At 46.9% G+C, this 19013-nt stretch overlaps 2 protein-coding genes across 5 annotated transcripts in view; one reads left to right on the top strand and one right to left on the bottom strand.

Annotated features, from left to right (window-relative positions):
* Positions 1–2952: 2952 nt before the first annotated feature.
* On the bottom strand, positions 2953–18332 carry LOC130373880 (CASP8 and FADD-like apoptosis regulator). Of its 3 annotated transcripts, none has more exons than XM_056580531.1 (10): positions 17586–17784; positions 16679–16999; positions 16475–16580; positions 12560–12611; positions 11483–11547; positions 11328–11391; positions 7461–7507; positions 5438–5516; positions 4552–5083; positions 2953–4335 (listed from the first exon to the last, which is right to left on the bottom strand). In XM_056580531.1, exons 2-10 carry the CDS (start codon positions 16969–16971, stop codon positions 4206–4208), a joined length of 1368 nt encoding a protein of 455 aa, XP_056436506.1. In that variant the 5' UTR covers positions 16972–16999; positions 17586–17784; the 3' UTR covers positions 2953–4205. The 3 variants fall into 3 exon arrangements, with proteins under 3 accessions (XP_056436506.1, XP_056436504.1, XP_056436503.1); XM_056580529.1 differs by lacking the exons at positions 12560–12611; positions 17586–17784 and adding exons at positions 11841–11976; positions 17973–18332 and having other exon boundaries at positions 2959–4335; XM_056580528.1 differs by lacking the exon at positions 12560–12611 and adding an exon at positions 11841–11976 and having other exon boundaries at positions 2961–4335; positions 17586–17782.
* The window catches only part of LOC130373879 (hyccin 2), an 89572-nt gene continuing 88295 nt past the window's right edge, over positions 17737–19013 (top strand). The window contains exon 1 of one of the 2 annotated variants that reach the window (XM_056580526.1): positions 17737–18043. The gene's annotated coding sequence lies outside the window, so the exon portion shown is untranslated. The remainder of the gene's footprint in view (positions 18044–19013) is intronic. The other variant, XM_056580527.1, reaches the window with a different exon arrangement.

The following is a 19013-nucleotide window of genomic DNA, read 5'->3' on the forward strand; positions in this document are numbered from 1 at the left end:
ACTCATTCAACTCCCCGCTGCTCCCTGCGGCGCAGGCGCCGTTGCGTCATAGCAACAGCAGCCGAAACCCTGCGCGTGGACGTCGGCTGTGCTCGTGTGCACGTGAGTGAGAGATAAGAGCAGCAGGGTAGAGGAGAGGTGGTTCTGCCCAGTGGACTCGCCAGTCATAGGTGCAGCCCTGGTATCCCCTCTTGCAATACTGTCTCGCCTCCTGCTGTCGCCAGGGTGCATTGCACACTACTGCCAACTAAGCCAATGGGGGATTATCACATAGATATATATAGAACATTTACAGTACGCAAAAAATTTACTTCGACGGAATGTTTCTGATCGTGCTTCAGCTTCAGATGCCGTCAAGAGGGGTCTCTGGTCGTAATCAGTCGCAAGTCCGTCCCTGACCAATCAGCATTCATTAGCAGAATGCTAGAGTGTACAGCCAACAACTGTAAACAAACTGTAAGAAATCGAAAGGACATAAGTAGGCCTACTCATTCATTCGACTTTTGAACTATAATCTATATTGAACTTGCGGAATCTACAATAAAATTTGCAATATTTCAATGACAAGCAGGTGAAAGAGACATATTTTGTCGTCTAGTATGGAAGCATATATGTAGCAAAATTCAAATGGCAATGCAATTTGCAATTTGCAATTCAATAAGTAATTACGTTATGCAATTGACAATGCATTATGCAATTTCATAATGTAATTTGTAAATACGTTATTCAAAGTGTATTTTAAAATGCAAAGTGACAATGCAATCCTCAATTAAATTTGCAAAAGTTATAACAATAAAAATACAATAACATTTTGTCAAATTCTTTGAGTTCCTTTATTCAAATTGAAAAGCTATAGCGTCCCCGTGATTGCAATCCACTTCGCCACGCTCCGTGTGTTGCGATATTCAAATGACATTTCAATCCGCAAAACGGAATCCAAAACGGAATCCAAAGAGGAAATCCAAAGAGGAATCCAAAGAGGAATCCAAAAAGTCAATATGCAAAGTGGCAAACGTATCAGCCACCAGCGGGAACTACGTCACTTTCTATTGTGTCAGACTGTTTTATGTGTGGGGGGAGGGAGTTCCAGAGCCTGGGTGCTGAACAGCTGAATGACCGGGCACCCATTCGTAATGAGTCGTGATGTGGGGATACATAGTAGTCTAGCAGAGGTTGAGCGGAGGGAGCGGGAGGGAGTGTATTCTTGGAGGAGGTCCCAGAGGTAACTGGGGGCTAGGTTGTGGAGAGCTTTGTAGGTGAGGAGTGGGTGGAGACGGTGGGTCTCCCGACCCTATGTTTCGCACCCAGTGCCTGTAGCACTTTGGAAATCTTTGTGTTTACCACACTGGCGTCAAAACGTACCCGTGAGGATAAGTCGTCTATCCTATCTCCCAGAACACGCACTCTATCTACTTCATCTGTGTCTTCAACACGATTGTTCTCCACATCATCGGCCAAACTTCGGAGCGTATCAATAATCACCATTGGTGACCATGGACCTGACACATACGAACTAGAAGTGAACAAGGAAATTACGAGCAAGTGACGTAGTTCCCGCCCAGACGCTGATTTGCTGATACGTTTGCCACTTTGCATATTGACTTTTTGGATTCCTCTTTGGATTCCTCTTTGGATTCCCTCTTTGGATTCCGTTTTGGATTCCGTTTTGCGGATTGAAATGTCATTTGAATATCGCAACACACGGAGCGTGGCGAAGTGGATTGCAATCACGGGGACGCTCCTGGCATACTCTGGGCTGGGAGGAAACAGGGGGAGAATCGGGCGGCCGGCCAAATGCCAGGTCAGCTGGGGTGCGAAGCTCCCTGCCCAACATCAGCAGAGCAGGCATGCAGGACGTCGACTCCTGTACAGCTGACCTGTAGGCCATGAGCACTAGAGGCAGATTAGTGTCCCAGTCCAGCTGATGCTCAGCCGAGACAATGGCCAGCTGCTGCTCCATAGAGCCGCCACTCTGTGGGTGCAGGGGGGTAGTACGGGGCTTCTGCATGTCCAGCCTGCTACATAAAGCCGCAAAGACACGGTATTCTAAATTTATAACCTGGTCGCTGTGGATGAACTCCGCTGCCCCAAAATGGCTAATCATCCCCCCGGCTAAAGCGCCCACTATGGTCTCTGCCCCCTGGTCAGGCAGGGGGCAGAGACCCCTGGTCAGGCAGAGCGGTCACTTGGTAAAATAGTCCATGGCCGTGAGGACATACTTGTTTCCCATCTCTGTACAGGGTAGCGGGCCCTCCACATCCACCCCAACCCTCTTCATAGGGAACCCCACAGCGCACTGCTGAAACTGGGCATGGGACCTTTCAGCGGGGCCTTTGCGAGCTGTGCAGCCATCACAGTGGCGACAGAAATCCTCAACGTCCCTCTTTTGCTGCCCCCAGTAGAAGCCAAGGCGGAGGCGACGCAGGGTCTTACGGGGAAGCGCAGGCATCAGAGGTAGTATTTGAAGTGCCGTACAGCTCTTACAATGGCCAGCAGCTCGCGACGAGTGACGCAGTAGTGGCGATCAGCCTTGTTAAATGTCCTGCTGTAATACGCCAACACCCGATTCCCGGCCCCTCCTGTGTCAGCACGGTGCCATTGCCGACGTTACTAGCGTCCATGTCCAGGATGAAGGGCAGGGCAGGATCAGGAGGGGAGAGCACCGGGGCTTTGGTGAGAGCTCCCTTGAGGGTCTCTCGAAGGCAGACTGGCAAAACTGGCAATGCCCACACAAACTCCCTGTCCTTCTGGAGCAGGCGGAACAGGGGAGCAGCCACGCAGGAGAATCTCCTCACAAAGCGCCTGTAGTAAGACGCCAGTCCGAGGAAGCATTTCAGCTGTCTGGTGTCAGTGGGGGTGGGCCAGTCCTGGACAGCTTGCACTTTGTCCTCCATGGTGCTAATGCCTTCTCCCCCCACCTTGTGGCCAAGGAAAGGTACCTCTCTCCTCAGGAAATGGCACTTATAAGGAAGGAGCTTTAACTTTACCATGGGTTTCTGCAAGTTATATTTGGGTTCTAGGGATATTGTAAGACATATTTATTATATAAAAAGTCAATTGTTAGGCCTAATTTCTCTGATATAAAGGAAATTACAAAAATAAGCCGACGGCAAGAAACCATTGACGCGCCCAGGACACGAACTCTGGTAGCCCGTACTCCAGGGCTACCGGATAAGAATCAACCATCATATCTATCGCTGATTGACGTTGTACCCGTCTGTTGGCATCGACTTTGCTCAGTTGTAAACGTTGTATACTGGTAAACCAGCTCTAGATAAGGGCAAGTGTTGCCTTCCATACAGTGGCAATACTGTATGTGCTTCTCATAAATAAAAGCAAAAGGATAGTAAGTGATAGGCTTACTATCACTTACTAGTTTAGTAAGTGATAGTTCTGTTTAGTTCTGACTGTTATTTATCGGATAAAAAAACCCTGCTGACTATGAAGAACTTTTAGATTCCCAAAGCATTGCACATCGCTGTCAGGATCATGCGTAAATGTGAGCGTCATCACTGTCGAGCCGTCTCGTTATCACCAGGACAGTGAACACGCCTTTTGTCCTCAGGGCTGACTTTGTGATTGGGCCATTGTCTTTGAGCCCATGACAATTCTGTGTGCAAAACGAGGCAGGTAACTTTTTAATAATTCCCTTCGTCTAATTGTGAAATCATCATCAAACAATCTACTCATTGAGCCAACAAGGCAAGTAATGTACAGGTTTATCCAGACAACAATGTCTGCATGTTACCTCAGCCCAAACCTAACTTCTGTTAGGTTCACAAAGAAAGTAACAGGGTAAAGTCATTGACATGAGCACACACTGCAGTATCATGACATAAGCTTTATTTTAGTACGAGCCAACAGACAAAGAGACTGTGACAAGCCTCAGAGTGATAGTCGCAGCCTCTAAAATATAGGATATTGCATTAGTAGAATAATAAATAACATCATACAAAATAAGTGGTTTATTGCGTTAAGATCATTATGCTTACTATTCCTCTTGTTTAATATATTACCTATTAGACGTTTATTCAATAATCAATGAAAGCCCAGCCATAATAATGCACAATTATTGTTAGGATATAATCCATGTATAAGTGTGAGTACGATAAGCACCACTAGAGGGCAGCCTCTGCATTCTAATGCAGGTTTAACTAAGATCTTGGCCCATCATGGGCATCTAATTAATGATGAAGAAACATGACTTATGTCAAGCAGAGATGCCTTCTGAGTGTGTGTTTCAGATCAATGTCGTATCTGGCTGCAGGATTCCTCTTGTTGTGATCGTAGATCAGCCCATTCAGTTCAGTGTGAATATCAACCAGATTGGTTTTCCTGTCAAAGAACAAAACGAGGGATTAGCGTGAACAATACAACGTTTATTTATATTTTTTATTTTTCCTTTATTTAACTAGGTGAAGTCCCATTGAGATATTGAAATCTCTTTAACAAGGGATTGGGGAATGTTTACATTTTATGATTGAGGTTGAGAACATGAAGCGACCCTCACAGACGTGTTATCAGACCCAATAACCAGCTGCTCTCTCTTACCTCCTCCTCCCCCTGAGCAGGCCGTCAGTGAGTGCCTCCAGGTAGACCGAACGGTGGTTCCCCTGCTCCAACTGACACTCGCTGGTCCAGCAGTGGCTCCAGAACACGTCCGCGTCCGTTGGGACCGCCGGCCCCCTGCTACACGCCACCCCGTCTGTCTCCAGGTCCGAGTCCTGGTGAGTGGGCGCGCCGCCGGGGCAGGCCTCGGGTTGCGGGACCGAGGGCTGCTGGATGCCGTACCTCTGGATGAAGAACAGCTTGGGTTTGCCAGCAAGCATGGGGCAGTTATTCCCTGAGAACAGGTGTCGGACGAGGTCCAGGTCCAGGCCAGCGCCTCGCTGGGCGGGGTCCGTGGCCAGCAGGCGGGTGGAGGTCCCCCGGCTGATGATGCAGCAGACGAAGGCGTCAGCGCAATGCTGCGCCCCCACCCGCAGGGACACCTCCCTCAGAAGGGATTCCGTGGTGTGGGCGCTCAGCAACTGGTGGAGCTCCACCCGGAAATGGAGCTCTCTGAATGCTTGCTCCAACCTCTCTGAGCGGGTTGAGAGACCAACAGTTAGAGGGTTGGGATGGGATACTGGTACACTTTATTAGTTAGGGAGCGATGGTTCATGGATGGGGTGTTGACTCCCAGTCAAAGTTACTGGGTTTGATCCGAAAGTATCCACAATCCACTTTTAGGCATCCTGCTGCTTAATGACAGTGGATCACTTTGGACAAAAGTCCACATTTTGACCGTACAGAGCTATGCTTAGACAGGCATACTAGAAGCTGGTGTGATGCATAATATGGACACATCCAAAGGCCAAACTACAACTAGTATGAGAAACTATTGAGGGCCATTTTCACGGTCTTTATTGGAGGGGAAAAGCCTGCACATCCTCACCTCCGTCAGCTCCAACGCAGTCGATGATGAGACAGAATCCTCTCTGCTCCGCTTTCAGACTGTACTCCTCGATCACACTCTACAAGACAGTGAGGGGATTAACCCAGATGCACCTCACATCACTCTTCTTGTGTTATTTATATTTTATATATATATATATATATATATATAATATATATATGTATATATATATCAGGGGAGGCTTCTCCAGTGAGGAGAGGGAGGAAGATCCTCCTTAACATCGTTGTAGAATAAAAAAATGTAGATTGCCCAGACTACAAATGAATTAATGCCATTAAATATGACTACTTTAATGCCTTTGTATATGTAATGTTCGTTTCCCTCGGTAAAGGGACATTAGCATCCCCTATTGCCTATTGACAATTAGTAATTGAGTAATTGTAATGAGTAATTGTCAACAAGTCAAATAATCCCTGCCTCCATTGACTCCCATTAATTTCCCCGAAAGTGTTGGCGGCCGGTGAATAACATGGGGTTCAATGGGAGAGAGGAGGAAAGTCCTCCTCTGAGTGGGTGTGACTAGCTAAGGGATCTTGAACTCGCCTATGTCTGTTCATAGCGCATGGCTGTGCTATGAACCAATGAGCAGGAGCCCAGGCTGTGGAGCAGCCTGGAGGGAGGGGTTATCCCCTCAAGTTTAGGCTACGAGAATCAACGAACCCGCTCAGTCGTATGCCTCGCTCCCACAGAACGGTGTGCTACTGTTCGTTGCGGTACAGTGCGTCTCGGTTCGGTTATATTGGCGTTTCTGTAGCCTGCGGATGGGCTGCGGAGCCCGCGGCCGGGCAGGGCTGCCCGCGGCCAGGATGCGGATCCCGCGGCCGGGCAGGGCTGCCCGCAGCCGGGCTGCGGAGCCTGCTGCCGGGCTGCCCGTGACCGATCTGCGGAGCCCGCGGGGAGGATTGACTTGATGTATATTTGAAGTCCCTCAATCTTAATTGGCTTAACACCATGACCAAAATTCTGAAACATCCATTAACATCCGCTTTTGCCTCAAACAATGTTAGGCTTACAGCCCATGCAAATAGTGGTGAAATAAAGTTATTTGAATTGTTTGTTACTCTGACCATTCTGTTTGATATTGTGGAAAGGATGTTAGTGAATGAATCAGAGCATGATGCATTTTAAACGGCATCACTTTTGGTCTTCTGTCTTCATTTTTCTTAAAACAATTGTAGCTGAAAATAAAATTAGCCAAATTACGACCAATAGCTTCAGTCGTTGAAGGCAAAAATAGGCCCAATGGTAGGCCCCGATTTTTTTATTGAGTTTTACAAATTAAGAGTAGACCTGATTTGACTAATTGGCATTGCATCCTTTCCTTCTGCCCTTATAGTCCAAGACATGCTGCCCACCAGCTTTCAAAGTACAATGCTGCCACTAGTGGATTTTATCAATAATTATCCCACCCTAATATTTTGTAGTTCCCCAAAACACCCTGAAACAACTTGAGCCTCACATACTTATGCCACCATACGCAGGCAAGCAGGCCAATGGCAATCAAGCACGCAGTCCTTTCTCCCTCACTTTAAAAACCACCAGCCGCCACTGATATATATATATATACAATGTGTCCTGTCTGGATGTTATTTAAAATCCTGTGCAGAAATAATGTTATTTAATTAACAGTATTTCTGCACATGCAAGCAAAAAGATAACAATAGAGTTGTTTTGATTTTTAATCTATCAGTATCAATGTATAGGTCGTCTGATGGTGGATGTTTTTCTCCATTATAGCGGAAAAACTGTGCCAAAAAGATGTGTCTTCACAGCAATTTGTATCCTCAAGATGAGATCGACCAATGCATGAAAGCAGATCCCACCTCACAACAAACGGTTGACAGTTGTGACACAAGTCAACGTGCATTTGTGGATATTCACAGATGTGAATAGGATTTGCTGTTCACAAAACTTAACTTACAAGTGTATCGTTTATGTATACACGTCACAAAACCATATTTAGATGTGTGGATTTCGGCACTAAATACACTCCATAAATTACCTCCTGGCTGACTGGCGTTGACACCGGTACTGTGGAGATTTGTGGAGCTGAAAACAAGAAGGGATGAGAAGATGAAAGTCAATGGGGATCAGTCAACGGACGGAGCCAGTGGGCACGAGGCGTAAAGCCCGATCCATACCTCCGGATCCGGACGAAATTCGTCCGTCGCCCCAAACGTTGCCTCCGGAACTACCCTTCATACTTCCGTCTGGTTTCAGCGTTGTTATGGATGTTACGCAATAAATCCTCTAGAGGGCAGTGACTGTCGTTTCACAAATGAACGGCATCGACAATCGCAAACATGACATCTGTAGAGATGATTTTGCTTTGTGTCATTCGAAATCGGCAAAAAAAAAAGGGTAGGCCTAGGCGGTGGTGGCATGTGACACCCCTCACCAACCCGCAGATTATCTCCTCAAAATGTAGTTAAATGACCAGTTACAACTCATTGCCATAGCAGGAGAACAATACAATAAAAAGGTCAGGTATATAGTATAATATAAGTACAAAACGTTAAATACAATATATATATATATATATATATATATACACTCATATATATATATATATATATATATATATATATATACACATCAGTGGCGGCTGGTGGTTTTTAAAGTGAGGGAGGAAGGACTGCGCGCTTGGTTGCCATTGGCCTGCTTGCACTGTTGGTGTATGGTGGCATAAGAATGTGAGACTCAAGTTGTTTCAGGGTGTTTTGGTGAACTACAAAATAGCAGGGAGGGAGTTATGTGAACAAAATGTATACAAAGCCACCAGTGGCATCACTGTAATTTGAGAAGGAAAGGATGCAAAGCATATTAGTCAAATCAGGCCTACTATTGATTTGTAAAAGTAAATAAAAAAATCTGGGCCTATTATTGGGCCTATTTTTGCCCTCACTGACTGTAGTAATCTAGCTATGTTTATTTTCAGTTACAATTGCTTGTAATGCTACCAGTAAGTCATGCGTACCTAGCAAACCATGTAGCACTCACAACACTGACGTTGCCATTACTTCTGATGACCTTGATTTTGGGCAGTGGTCTACCTCTTTCTGAATGAATGGAATGGTTTTTGTAATAAGACGTTAACAATATCCTCCGTTTCCAATGTTTCCATTGTGCATTTAGGATCTTGCTATCGCAGATTTCACTTGCTCTGCGTCTCTCAGACTGAGCACCGCGGAAATGCAGACCGGGTTTGTTATCGACAGCGTTGCCAGATTGGGCAGATTTCCCGCCCAATGATAATTTTTCCAGCCTAACATGGTTAAAAGTAGCCCAATTGGGTGGGAAATCAGACCAATCTGACAACACTGCTCAACATCCAGGGATCCTGCTTATTGGTTCATAGCGCAGACGGATAGATCTTTGCGCGAATCAGACCCCTTAAGGTCCCACCCACTCAGAGGAGGATTTTCCTCCTCTCTCCCATTGAAACCCATGTTATCCACCGGCCGCCAGTACTTTCTGGAAAATGAATGGGAGTCAACGGCGGCGGAGGGAGGACGTTCCTCCCTGAAGTAATTGTCAATAGGCGATAGGGGGTGCTAATGTCCCTTTACCCAGGGAAACGAACATTATATATTCAAAGGCAATAAAGTAGTCATATTTAAGGGCATTAATTCATTACAATAGTCGGGGCAATCTACATTTTTTATTCTCAACAATGTTAGGGAGGATCTTCCTCCCTCTCCTCAATGGAGAAGCCTCCACTGATACACATATCAGATATTATACTACTCTATCTATTTTCGTCCGTCGCCCCAAACGTTGCCCCCGGAACTACCCTTCATACCTCCGTCTGGTTTCAGCATTGTTATGGATGTTACGCAATAAATCCTCTAGAGGGCAGTGACTGTCATTTCACAAATGAACGGCATCCACAATCGCAAACATTACATCTGTAGAGATGATTTTGCTTTGCGTCATCCGAAATCGGCAAAAAAATGTGCAAAAAGTGTGTGGTGGCATGTGACACCCCTCACCAACCCGCAGATTATCTCCTCAAAATGTTGTTAAATGACCAGTTACAACTCATTGCCAAAATAGGGCAAAAATTAAATAAAAAGGTCAGGTTTATAGTATAATATAAGTATAAAAAGTTAAATACAATATATACATATCAGATATTATACTGCTCTATCTATTTTCGCGAATGGTCTGACTTTTGACTCTATACTGCTGCCTCGATTTCCGGGGGTATTGCTCCGTTTCTCCCGGAGCACTCCGGATTCGTAAGCTCAGAGGCGACGGACCCATTGACGGACGAAACACCTCCGGGACCGGACGAAACGGTCTGCACGAGGCAGTCTGGGTCTGCCTCGTGCCCACTACCTCCGTCCGTTGACTGATCCCCATTGACTTTGAATGGGGACGGACGCGCAATGCATTGTGGATCCGTGCGCTGAAGGCTCCGTCAAAAAGTTGAAATTTGTTCAACTTTTTCGGCAGCGACGGATCCGTCATCCAATCAGAACACGTATGCAAATTTAAGCACTGTGACACAACTCGGGCTCTGACGACCCTGGAAACCTCCCCCATCCGTCGGCCATGCCTTCTGAGTCCTTTGACTGACGGTGCAGTGGCCATCACGCCTCGTGCCCACTACCTCCGTCCGTTGACTGATCCCCATTGTCTTTGAATGGGGACGGACGCGCAATGCATTGTGGATCCGTCCGTCCGTTGGAGCCTTCGGCTCCGTCAAAAAGTTGAAAAATGTTCAACTTTTTCGGCAGCGACGGATCCGTCATCCAATCAGATCGCGTATGCAAATGTAAGCACTGTGAGTCTTTGCAGATGCATCCGTCAGCCAATCAAATCGGTTCGCCGGGTTCTTCCCGCTTCTTCATGCTTGTTGCGAGGCAAGATGACCCGCTTTCCCGCTTTCCAGTATCGTCAGAGCCCGAGTCGCGTCACAGTGCTTACATTTGCATACGCGATCTGATTGGATGACGGATCCGTCGCTGCCGAAAAAGTTGAACATTTTTAATTTTTTTACTGAGCCAAAGGCTCCAACGGAACGGACGGATCCACAATGCATTGCGCGTCCGTCCCCATTCAAAGTCAATGGAGATCAGTCAACGGACGGAGGTAGTGGGCACGGGGCATTAAGGCCGATCCATACCTTTCGGATCCGGACGAGTATCCGTATTTACCGTAGGGTGTGAATGGGCCTTTACGCCTCGTGCCCACTGCCTCCGTCCGTTGACTGATCCCCATTCTTTGGATGGGGACGGACGCGCAATGCATTGTGGATCCGTGCGCTGAAGGCTCTGTCAAAAAGGTGAACAATTTTCTACTTTTTCGGCAGCGACGGATCCGTCATCCAATCAGATCACGTATGTAAATTTAAGCACTGTGACACTACTCGGGCCCTGACAACCCTGGAAACCTCCCCCATCCGTCAGCCACACCTTCCCAGTCCTTTGACTGACGGTGCAGTGGGCACGAGGCGTTACTCTTTTCATTTATAATAGATGACGGATGGCAATGGCATTTCTATCAAATAACACTGACCCCACCTTTCGTGCCCACTGCACCGTCAATCAAAGGACGTCGGAAGGCGTGGCTGACGGATGGGGGAGCTTTCCAGGGTCGTCAGAGCCCGAGTAGTGTCACAGTGCTTACATTTGAATACGCAATCTGATTGGATGACGGATCCACCGCTGCCGAAAAAGTTTACACTTTTCAACTTTTTGATGGAGCCGAAGGCTCCAACGGGGCGCACGGATCCACAATGCATTGCGCGTCCGTCGATCAGTCAACGGACGTACTCGGTACGGTACAGATGGCCTAGTGTTAGTGCGCCCTAACAGTAAGGTATGCGTGTGTATGTCCAAGACCATTTTACATATAAACTTACCATTGTGGAAGGTCTGTGTGTGGTTTAGTTGTTGGAGAGGATAAGAATGAGTTTGAGTTGGACACTGAAAAGAGAGGTGAAAAAAAGGTAAAAAAATGGTTCGGTGGATTTAGATGAGGGTCCAAAAACAAGTTTCTTTCAAGCTTTCTACTTACATGAGCTGCAGTACTCTGCTGTGGAGCTGTCGGGTGAGGGAGTGACTGTATCTGAAGGGCTCCATCTATTTGGTTGTGATGCAAATATTAGCATTTATTTAAATATTCAGCACTGTATCAATATGACAGGTGTATAGCAAGTTACACTAGCGCTTCACAGTGGCTTTGATAGTATATGGCGATATAAATATAAAACAATAATATATTTTGACATTACGACAGTCTTTTATTGGAACCATCTTATAGCAATATGTAACATACAAAAATACAACCCACAATTATTTGTTTGTTGCCGTTTAAAAAGCCAATTAAAAAAAACCTAGGAAAATTTATAGTTATAATTGAAATCCACTCCCACCTGATTGCTTATACAGACAAACTTTTTTTGCTAGATCAATCCTGTCAATATTTCTCAGACACTTTTCAATGAAGTCCAAGTGTTCAGGGGAACATTTATCCAGTTTCTCCAGTTCAACCACCACATCCAGGAAATACTATAAAGAAGAACAATAACATCCATGCATATGATTTGTCTATTTTGTATTTTTTTTATAGGTGATCTAAAATGATGCATTATAAATCGAATGGTAATTCTACAATCGCTGGGGAAAATATTAAACCCATGCATGGTCGAGGCCAAACCTCAAAGACTAATAGTCTTTGAGGTTTAACCACACTTTTATTATTCATACATTTGTGGAATCCTGTGCATCATTGGAATGTGAACAGCCATCAGATGTGCCATGTAAACGCGGCTACAAGCCGCGTTTACATGGCACATCTGATCCGCATATATTTCTATGCGGCATTGATCTGTTCCTAAAAATGTGATCCGAATGTAGGCCTACTGTATACATGGCAGTAACAAAAGTGTCTGTTATGTCTCTCGCGCACACCTGAGTCTGAAACATCTCTGGACCGGCGGCGACATAATGGATGTCTTATCACTATCGGGGATTTTAAATTTGATTTTAATGAAAGCACAGCAGGAGAGAGCTTTTCTCTGTCTGCTCCTTCAATTAAGAAGGAGGAGGACAGCGCAGCTACGTCAATTTCTCGATAGATCTTTATATTTACCCCAAGCTCCGCCGCAAACAAGAGGAATTTGGATGGGAGTCCGCAGCCAAGACTGGTGGGAGAGAGTGGTCTCTCTAAGTTAAGAAGTATTTTAACGTTCAGCCTGCAAAAGTACTAGTAGTAGCCTACTCATTTACAGTTATCCCGGACGCGCGCGGACACTACGATACGGTAGTGTTAATTTACTTGTTTTTTGTAAGCCTTTTCGCTAAAAACTGTTTAGCGTATACATCGTATAGCCGACAGGAACTTTTGGACATCGGTTCCTGCAATTCCGTCAACTTTACGGACGCATTCGGTCTCATCTCGGAAATAGCCAGGACAGCGGAGCCAACTGTCAAACGGATCCGGAGCACCAACGGACAGCGGCGGCGTCACAGATGTAAACAGAGAGGGTCGCGCGGAGGTCTGAATGCCAGGCTAAAACTAGCGCCTCACAGACCATCGCTTCCCAGCATCTTTCTCGCCAATGTCCGATCTCTGGCTAACAAAATGGATGAACTGCGACTGAGGATCACCACCAATAAATGGATTGTGGACAGCAACATCATGATTTTCACAGAAACCTGGCTCAACAGCAACGTTCCGGATAGCGCCATCGATCTAGCAGAACGCTACACTCTCCGTGCAGACAGAACGAAGGAGTCCGGTAAGACTAGAGGTGGGGGTCTGTGTATTTATGTCAACAAAGCTTGGTGCACGGACACTACCACCATCGAAAGTCACTGCTCGGATAACATAGAATATCTAATGCTGAAATGTAGACCTTTCTATCTGCCCAGAGAGTTTACATCCACCATTGTGACTGCAGCCTACATTCCCCCGGACGCTAATGCTGCATTTGCAATGAAAGAACTGCACAATGCAATCAGTAAACAACAGACTCTGACCCCCGAGGCAGCCTTTATTGTTGCGGGTGACTTCAACCACTACATATTGATATATACGCATCCTCTGTTCTGAAACGTATGAACTCTGAAATCAACAGTGTCACCACCCTCAAACGGATTACCATATTCCCTAACCAGAAGCCTTGGATGAACAGAGAGGTCCGACTCCTATTGAAGGCACGCGACATCGCCTTCAGTTCAGGTGATGCTCGGGCCTATAGCTCAACCAGGGCTAACATGAAGAGGGGCATCAAAGCGGCCAGGCACTGCTACAAGCTGAGGATCGAGGAGCACTTTAAGAGCAACTCTGACACCCGACGCATGTGGCAGGGCATCCAGGCCATTACGGATTACAAACCGGCCAACATCTCCCCCCCATCCAGTGACGCCACCCTTCCTGATGCGCTTAACCACTTTTATGGACGCTTTGATAGGGAAAACAGGGAGGTGGCCATCAAGGATGTGCTCCCTGCAGACCACCAGCCCCTCACTCTCTCCCCCATTGACGTGTGTGCAGCACTGAGCAGGACTAATGCACGGAAGGCTGCTGGGCCTGATGGTATCCCCGGACGGGTTCTCAGGGCCTGTGCTGTGCAGCTGACTGAGGTCTGGACTGACATTTTCAACCTGTCACTAGCCCAAGCAGTTGTCCCCGTTTGCCTCAATACTCCTCCATCGTGCCGGTGACAAAACACTCCACTGCAGCAAGCCTGAATGACTTCCGCCCAGTTGCACTTACCCCCATCATCTCAAAGTGCTTCGAGAGGCTAGTCCTGGCTCACCTCAAAACCTGCCTGCCACCCACACTGGACCCTTTCCAATTCGCCTACCGCCAGAACAGGAGCACAGAGGATGCCATCTCCACGGCACTCCACTCCGCCCTCTCCCACCTTGACAACAGCAACACCTATGTCAGAATGCTGTTTATTGACTTCAGCTCAGCGTTCAACACCATCATCCCCTCCAAACTGATCACCAAGCTTACTGAGCTGGCATCAACACCTCCCTCTGCACCTGGATACAGGACTTCCTAACCAACAGACCACAGTCTGTCAGGTTGGATGAACACACTTCCTCAACCCTCACCCTGAACACTGCCGTTCCACAGGGCTGTGTGCTGAGCCCCCTCCTCTACTCCCTCTTCACCTACGACTGCACAACTATACATGGTTCCAATACGATTGTCAAGTTTGCAGACGACACTACAGTGATTGGTCTCATCAGCAACAACGATGAGACGGCCTATAGGGAGGAGGTCCAACACCTAACTGCATGGTGCGCCAACAACAACCTGGCTCTCAACACTAAGAAGACGAAAGAGCTCATCGTTGACTTCAGGAAGTCTAGAGGTGGCACACACACCCCCATCCGTATCAACGGGAGAGAGGTTGAGCGCGTCACCAGCTATAGGTTCCTAGGTGTCCACATCTCAGAGGACCTCTCTTGGACCCTCAACACCTCTAAGATGATCAAGAAGGCTCACCAGCGTCTCTTCTTCTTGAGGAAATTAAAAAAGGCCCATCCGTCTCCTCAGATCCTGGTGAACTTCTACCGCAGCATCATTGAGAGCATCCTTACCAACTGTGTCACAGTATGGTATGGCAACTGCTCTGTCTCTGACCGGAAAGCCCTGCAGAGGGTGGTGAAAACTGCGCAACGCATCATCGGTTCCTCACTCCCATCCATCGAGGCTGTCCAGCACAAGCGATGCCTGCGAAAGGCGCGTGGCATCTGCAAGGACTGTTCTCACCCCAACCACAGACTGTTCACCCTCCTCCCCTCTGGGAGGCGCTACAGGTCTCTCCGGACCCGGACTAGCAGGTTTAGGGGAAGCTTTTTCCCTGCGGCTGTCACCCTCCTAAACTCTACCCCCCCCCCGCGGCCATTCATTGCACTAATCCATGCTAGTTGACTGAACAATTATCCCTCTACTTGAATTTACATATCCCCTGTATCAACACCCATAGTACTCTATTTTTATTTCTATTTCTATTTATATCCATGCTAGTTGACTGAACAATTATCCCTCTACTTGAATATTTATATTACTATATTTATATTTATTTATATTTACTGCACTTATTGTAACTATGCTGCTCCGATAATTCTCTGATAATTCATCTACAAACTGCACTTTACTGCTCCTTTGCACTTCCGGTAGGTCACAAAACCTAATTTCGTTGTACTCTGCAGTGTCTGCACAATGACAATAAAGTGAATCCAATCCAATCCAATACGCGTACACGTCATTAATAAACAAACACCCATGTGCCGTCGCTTAGCAACCGGACACGCTTACCGGACTACTTTTACGGAGTGGTAACAAAGACGTGAATCAGGCAATAAATCCACTTTCCTTGACAGCGGTCGAGTTCGGTGTGCTTAAAAGTACCGACGGAGCTCAGTGGACCAATTGCGAACTAATGCAGCTGCAGCCCAATCTATTCGGAATAAGTGTATACATGGCGATTAAAACTGACTACACCACCTCTTCTATTCGGAATAGAATCTATGCCGAACAGCTAATTGTATTCCGAATGAGGCGTATATATTGTAGCGACCCTGGGACAGTTAAATAGTTTGTGTGTTATGTGTTGCATTGTATTTCGTTGTCCGTTATGCCAGTTGTTCCATGTGCATGTATTGTAATGTTCCTCTTGTCAATCTGTGTGGGGGCGAATCATTAGGTCAGCTGGGGGAGGGCCTTGGAAGAACAGGAGGGTGGGGGCCTGCACGTGAGTGAGACCGTGTTGGGGGTTGCCGGGGTAACCGGGTTTGTTTTGGTGTGGGTTCTCTGCCGTTGTTTACGGGTTTCAGTGATCTGGTTTTGGTTCATTACAAGTTCCTTCAATTACTAATGACTCGACATCGTTATGTCACCGGCGAGGTCATTACAATATGATCATTTTCTGTTCCGCATAGAAATCTATGCGGAACAGATGTGTCCATGTAAACGCGGCAGTGTCTTGGCCGATACTTCCTTCATTCAAGATATTGACATTTCTACGTCGAATGTATAGCTTACCTTAACTTTGTCAATTTTTTCTCTTGGTACCGTTCTACTTAATAAGAATATTAAGTTTTTTATATCTCCATTTGTTATATTCTCATTTATGTTCACCATCAGCACCCTGTGCAAATCAAACACATTTAATTTGGTTTAAGCTTTAACACTTGACTGTGGTAACTTTCCATGGATCTAAAGAGAGGTAGGCTACTCAGTTCTCACCTGTATCGGGACAACACATGCCTGTTCCCCAGGGCGCTCTCGACGTCATGAGCTTTGGTGCTGAACAACTTCCACAGAATGTCAAAGCGTTTTACCTCAAACAATAGTTCGACCAGAAACAGGTCATTCATCTGCCCCTGAATGACCCCCGACCTCAGGAACTCTCCAAGGCCCTCTTCGTTACTGTCCAGATCGAGGTGTCCACAGAGGTACAGCATGGTCCTGCACTCCCCCGAATCCAGGGCTCCGGCCATTTCGTTCACGGTCTTGAGCAGCTGCATGGTCGAGGCCATGGTGAGGGTTTATCCAGAATCAAAAGCGCTGTGAAGCAGACGCAAGCATGAAGGTCTGCATGTAGTTGCGTTTTAACCCCTTGGCTAACGTAACGGGTTCAATTCCCGCTTCGGAGCGCTATTCAAATTAAATCACAAAATACGACACTGGCCTCTTGGTTGTGACATAAACGAGAAATGCTCACATGTGTTTTTTTAAGTTTGCAATATTTAAATGTTTCAGAAATTGGATTTCACCTTAATGTAGGCTATTGCATGCCTTGCGCCCCTCTGTCCCCGTCTCTATGAGTAAAGTATCGACTGAGTGGTAACTTTGCGTATTTTACATACTTCTCGGAACATTTAAAAAATCCCTGGCGGTTTCTACGCAGCGCCAGCGGCTATTGCGAAAGAGAAACGAAACTAAAGATATGTGATAACTTCTGATATGCGTCACAATTTCGTCCTGTATGTGTTCATCTGGATTCCTTAACACATTAACAACTCCGGCTTGTACTGATATAGCAATTTTCTGAATTGGTAAGCACACTCAAAGATACACAGGCCAACAATACAAACTGACAACTACACATCATCCTAAAATAGAGGCCTTAGGTTATAAAGCTATACCTTACCCTGTCAGTAGCCTACATGTCCCCGTACACGACCAACTCCATCACTAATCACTCACAATTTACATCACTAATTACCTACTAATTACTTCTAGAAGCTCACTGTGAAACACGGGATTAGCCCACAGTGCTGTACAGATGAATCTACATTACTGAAGTGATCCGGGTGAGCTTCCTGGATCATCTAACCCCTCAGACACACCTCTATCCGAGCGCAGAAGGCGCACAGCGGCCAATAGCGGCGGCTCTCCACCAGTGGCTCACTGTTCTCCAGCAGTGGCTCTCTCCAGCCCCAGTGGTCGCAGTGTGTCGGGATACCACATGAAGAAGGTGCTCCCGGTCCAGGGATCCTCCTAAGGGAATAGTCCCACTCTTGTCTCTCGGACGTACCGATAGTCGTCCTGCGTTGTTGATGCAGTCCCTGGATGAGCGTTCACCGTTCAGCGACGTTCCTACAACGGGTGAGTGTCGGCTGTCCTAGCAGCCATCAGGGGTAATGCGTCTCCCAGGTAGTCGCAGTCCGGAACACCGCTACATGTGTGGCTGTGGATCCGAGTGTCCGATCCCCCGGTGTCCCAAATCACGACGCCCCCGGACTGCGCCCACATGGGCGATACATAACGGAACGGATCGGCTCACTCACACCACAAACCGGTATTTGTAACGCACCGATTGACCATCGACGTGTCATCGATGAGCTAGAATCGGATGTGTGAGTGACCAGGCATGGAGGTAGCTAGGGCTAGGTGCAGGTTGCTAACAGGCTGCTGTCGCTAGCCCTAGCTACCTCCATGCCTGCTGGAGCTACTTAGCTGCTAAAGCTAGCCGTGGTCGTGCTTAAGCCTTCGTGGCATCCCCGGTGTTTTGGTTTTAATGTGGTTCACGTTTTCATAACACCCAGGGTGAACGCCACCCGAGCGCCGATGGTGCTCAGAGGTGGGGTGCTGAAGTTAACGCACGGCACGACAGTCGATTGTCATGACTTTGGGTTGAATGATTGACCCAACGTCCTCGGATATCAGGGATAAACAGTGTAGGATTCAGTGGGTGGCCTGTGGGACCTGTGATTGTGATCAAAGGATGCCTTTATTGTTCTCTAAAGCAGCACCATCGTTTTGCCACCGTGTGTTATGGTGGCGATCATATCACAGACAGATGAACTATTCAAAATCCACATAATTCCATGCCATCTGCTGCCCATTTTCTATTATCATCATCCTCATCCCTCAGCCTCCTCCCTCTTCATCGTTTCCACTGTGTGCTGTGGGACCAGGCTGTCCTTCAGAACTACATTCTATTTTAGAAACTGCTTACCGACTCTGGGTCTCCTGCACTCACAGAAGGGCCTTTTTAGTTTCTGCTTGCCTGTACAGGCGTTTATTATGTTACACCTTCGTTTCTTGTCTGAAGGTTGTTGATAGCTGCGAGGCG

This window comes from Gadus chalcogrammus, chromosome 20, assembly GCF_026213295.1.
Source record: "Gadus chalcogrammus isolate NIFS_2021 chromosome 20, NIFS_Gcha_1.0, whole genome shotgun sequence".
Classification (NCBI taxonomy): domain Eukaryota; kingdom Metazoa; phylum Chordata; class Actinopteri; order Gadiformes; family Gadidae; genus Gadus; species Gadus chalcogrammus.

Coding starts and splice junctions, on each gene's coding strand:
- LOC130373880 (XM_056580529.1), bottom strand. CDS start 16,971: ATGGCCTCGACCATGCAGCTGCTCAAGACCGTGAACGAAATGGCCGGA. Junction 11,977..16,474: donor AAAAAATTGACAAAGTTAAG/GTAAGCTATACA, acceptor TCTTCTTTATAG/TATTTCCTGGATGTGGTGGT. Junction 5,517..7,460: donor CAACGCCAGTCAGCCAGGAG/GTAATTTATGGA, acceptor ACTGTCTTGTAG/AGTGTGATCGAGGAGTACAG.